A 4,649-nucleotide genomic window follows, 5' to 3' on the forward strand; every position below is an offset into this window, starting at 1 on the left:
ATAACACCCCAAAATGACAGGGTTCAAAGAGCTTTCAAGTTAGTAAACATACGAGGTGCTGGGGGTGTGGCACTCCAAAGAGGGCATGGAACTTCCGTGCCCCGGGTCCTCAAACTCACTGTTTGTGTCTCTTCCATCTGGATGTTCATCTATCATCATATCCTTTTATAATAAATTGGTAAATGTAAATAAGCTGTTTTCTTGAGTTCTGTAAGCCACTTCAACAACTGAACCCCAAAAGGGGGCCATAACTCAACTTAGAACCAATAGGACACAAGTATGGGTGACAACCTGGGCTTGGGACGGGCATCTGAAGTGAGGACAGTCTTCTGGGACTGAGCCCGTAACCTGTGAATCTGACGTTATCTCCAGGTAGAGTGAGTCAGAACTGAGTTAAACTATAGGACACCCAGCCGGTGTTGCAGAACTGTTTACTATGGGGGGGGGGGGAACCACATGTGTAGTGACCAGAAGTGTCCAAAGTGTTCTGAGTAGTTAAAAAATAAATAAACCGACTCACAGGTGTGGTTTTTTTCAACTCAGTTATTCTTTCCTTAGGTAGTGAGGCTACCACAAAAGACCTTTAGGATGAAACGTCACAGTTAAGCCAACCCTGCATCTAGCCTTTGGTGCACACAGAAGGATCCACACGTGTAGGCAGTGTAACAGTGGGTAGGAACAGGGTCTCTGGGGCCACGTGACTTGGGTTTGAATCCCAGCTCTCTCTCCTTCTTTCTCTCCCTCTTTGACTTTGGACAAGTTAGTTTCCTGACCTGCAAAATGGAGAAAATAAAAGTACATTCTTCATAGGGCTGTTGTACGGTTCAAATTTCATAATACATGTGAAAGCATTTGGACAGTGCCTAGCACATAAGAACTATACATAGGGAGAGACAGATATAGATATTTGAAGTTATTATTATTTTCAATCAGTTCTCTGAGGTCACAAGCGAAACAGTTAAACAGGGACTTGGCAAACAGATGGTTGACTTAACTGGAGCTGAAGAAACACAGCTCTCCATTCTGTGTTAGTGATTTATAAAGGAAAGTCTTCTCAAGTTCTCCCCTGGGCCCCATGATTGAAATCACACACCAGCGCATCCAAAAATATATGGGAGGGGACAGGAAACAAACCCTTCCATCATTTGCAGCTCCAGATTTAGACTTTTAAAATAAACAAATGATGTAGATTTGGAAATGATGCATCAACTGCTTCCTCTTGTGACATGACAAGTGGGAGCTATCACAGACCCGCACATCAAGCGCTAAGGAGCCGTTTTCCTCCAGACATCAAAGAAGAGCAACCACTCAGGATGATCCAAACCTGCAGTTCCTCAGAAAAGGATCTGTCACCATCTCTTGTCACTTTGATGTTAATAATTATCGGCACGGAATGCATCCTTGGTATTCTCGCAAATGGGTTCATTGCAGCGATAAACACAGCTGAATGGATTCACAATAAGGTACTCTCCACCAGTGGCAAGATCTTGCTTTTCCTGGGTGTATCCAGAATAGTTCTACAAAGCTTCATGATGCTAGAACTTACCTTAAGCTCAACATCCTCACAGTTTTATAATGACGACATCACGTATCACACATTCAGAGGATGTTTCATGTTCTTAAATCACTGCAGCCTCTGGTTTGCTGCCTGGCTCAGTGTCTTCTACTTCGTGAAGGTGGCGGATTTCTCCTACCCCCTTTTCCTCAAGCTGAAGTGGAGAATTTCCGGACTGATGCCCTGGCTTCTGCAGCTTTCAGTGTTTGTTTCCTTGGGCCAGAGTGTGCTCTTCTTCCAAAACATCTATACTATGAATTGTAACAATCTTTTTTCTCTCCCCTCCTTCAACTCCACTAAGAAAAAGTCCTTCACGGAGGCCACTGTGATCAACCTGGTTCTTTTCCTTAACCTGGGGATCTTCATCCCTCTGATCATGTTTATCCTGGCAGCCACCCTGCTGATCATCTCTCTCAAAAGACACATCTTCCACATGAAAAGCAATGCCACTGGCTCCAGAGACCCCAGCACGGAGGCTCACCTGGGGGCCATCAGAGCTATCAGCTACTTTCTCATTCTCTATATTTTCCAAGTACTTGCTCTCTTTCTCTACATGTCCAACTTCTTTGACATCAATAGTCCCTTGAATATTTTGTGCAAAATCATCATGGCTACCTACCCTGTGGCCCATTCCATTCTACTGATTCAGGACAACCCTGGGCTGAAAAGAGCCTGGAAGAGGCTTCAGGCTCAAGTCCACCTTTATTTTAAAAAGTAGTCTCTAAGATTCACACTCAAAGCACCTGCCCCAACCAGCTCTGCCTTTTCCTCAACTAGACCGCTCTCTTCCTACCTTCTTTCTTCCCCAGACCTGATCTGATCCTTTCACTTGGTGTGTTTTTGGTATTGGAGGTGGATCTTCATTTCTCTCTTTTGCTTCATGGGCACAATCTTAGTGATGCTTGACAAATTCTTCACCCAAGTCTTCCATTTCTACCCCACCCTCTTTATCTGAAGCAGTGACTGTGGACACTGGCCACACATCAGAATCTCTAGAGGAAATTGTTTTTTAAATACCAGTGTCCAGGCTGGCCCCAAATCAATGAAGTCAAGATTTCTGGGGCTGGAACTTGGACAATTTGTTCAGTTCTCCAGGTGATTCTGAGGAGCCTGAGTTGATGCAGCCACCAAAATATAGCAAGGCTTTATAACTTGAACTTCTGGCAACTTCTCTCCTTCCCCGTCCACATGTCTTTTAAACAGATTCAGATTATTCAGGAAGCTTTCTGAGTGACACCTGGAAATGCATTTTATCTCCATCCTCTAAAAACATAATCTGAGTAACTTGGAATATTTATCAAAATTAATGAACTGTGGTGTTGGAGAAGACTCTTGAGAGTCCCTTGGACTGCAAGGAGATCAAACCAGTCAATCCTAAAGGAAATCAGTCCTGAATATTCATTGGAAGCACTGATCCTGAAGCTGAAGCTCCAATACTTTGGCCACCTGATGTGAAGAACTGACTCATTTGAAAAGACCCTGATGTTAGGAAAGACTGAAGGCAGGAGGAGAAGGGGATTACAGAGGATGAGATGGTTGGATGGCATCACCAGCTTGATGGACATGAGTTTGAGCAAGCTCCAGGAATTGGTGATGGACAAGGGAGTCTAGTATGCTGCAGTCTATGGGGTTGCAGAGTCAGATACAACTGAGTGACTAAACTGAACTGAACTGAACTGAATCAGAATTAATAATACAAAAAATACCTTTCAGGGCTGCCCTGGTAGCTCAGTGGTAAAAATTCTGCCTGCCAATGCAGGAGACCCAGATTCAATCCCTGGGTTGAGAAGATCCCCCAGAGAAGGAAATGGCAACCCACTCCAATATTTTTGCCTGGGAAATCCCATAGACAGGAGCCTGGCAGACTATAGTCCATGTGGTCACAAAAGAGACACGACTTAGCAATTAAACAACAAAATACCTTTCAACCTAAAAATTATTGTCTAAGAACTTTCCCCAAAGATTTGGTCATGTACATACCAGTGAAGAAATATTTGCAGGAAGATTATCACTGTAGGACTATTCATCAATGAGAAAAATCATACCTCTGAAAAGGATACGCCTGCATTTTTAAAATGAGACAGATGACTGTGTCATGAAATGAAAATATCACCAATATATCGTTAAGTTCAAAATGCAAGCAGATATTTTATGATTTCATTTATGTGTTTTAATGGAATATAATGCTTCCTGTATATCTATGTATATATAATGTTTCTAGAAGGATGTACCAAAAATGATTTAACATACGATTCCTGAATAGTGACATCAGGTGTCTGGGGATAATGAAATATTTGCACTCAATTTTAACCTTTTTCCATTGTTTGAACTACTTAGAACTTGTATGCACTAATTTTAAAATTATAAGTTTATGTTGTTTCTTTAATTTCAAGGGCTAATTTCAAGGATAAAGAATCCGCCTGCAAAGTTCAATTCCTCAGTTCAATTCTTGGGTCAAGACGATCTGCTGAAGAAGGGATAGGCTACCTGCTCCAGTATTCTTGGGCTTCCCTGGTGACTCAGCTGGTAAAGAATCCACCTGCAATGTGGGAGACCTGGGTTCAATCCCTGGGCTGGAAAGATTCCCCTGGAGAAGGGAACAGCTATCCACTCCAGTATTTTGACCTGGAGAATTCCATGGACTATATAGTCCAAGGGGTCACATAGTCGGACAGGACTAAGTGACTTTCACTTTCACTTTAATTACAAAGAGAACTAGGTAAGGGAGAAGCGTTATTTGGGAAAGAACTATGTATCTTAATTAGTTGATTGAACCTCTGTTTATTTTTATTAAAAACACAGGCCTCAATAATGATAAACTAAAAATCTCCACTCCTATCACTCCCTCCTATTCTTCATTTTATTAGCTCAAGGGCTTCTATGGAGAGTCACCAGCTTTCAATCCACAGACATGGCTAGGTTCTCTGTCCTTCTATTGGCACCCCCCTTCACTTTCCTTCATATCAGTTTGGATTACTGGTTAATCATACCCACACCCTTAAAAATGTTTTCAGTATTTACAGGTGAAGTGAAATGATATCTGAGATTTGCTTTGAGATAATTTAGCAGAGGATAAAGGAGTAAAGAGGCTGTT

The 4,649-nt window shown here is 42.2% G+C and overlaps 1 protein-coding gene across 1 annotated transcript; it reads left to right on the forward strand.

Annotated features, from left to right (window-relative positions):
• Nucleotides 1–1,313: 1,313 nt before the first annotated feature.
• Nucleotides 1,314–2,273, forward strand: TAS2R39 (taste 2 receptor member 39). Its single transcript, XM_069587296.1, has one exon. It carries the CDS (start codon nt 1,314–1,316, stop codon nt 2,271–2,273), a length of 960 nt encoding a protein of 319 aa, XP_069443397.1.
• The last annotated feature ends 2,376 nt before the right edge of the window (nt 2,274–4,649 follow it).

Source organism: Ovis canadensis, chromosome 4 (genome assembly GCF_042477335.2).
Source record: "Ovis canadensis isolate MfBH-ARS-UI-01 breed Bighorn chromosome 4, ARS-UI_OviCan_v2, whole genome shotgun sequence".
NCBI classification, from domain to species: domain Eukaryota; kingdom Metazoa; phylum Chordata; class Mammalia; order Artiodactyla; family Bovidae; genus Ovis; species Ovis canadensis.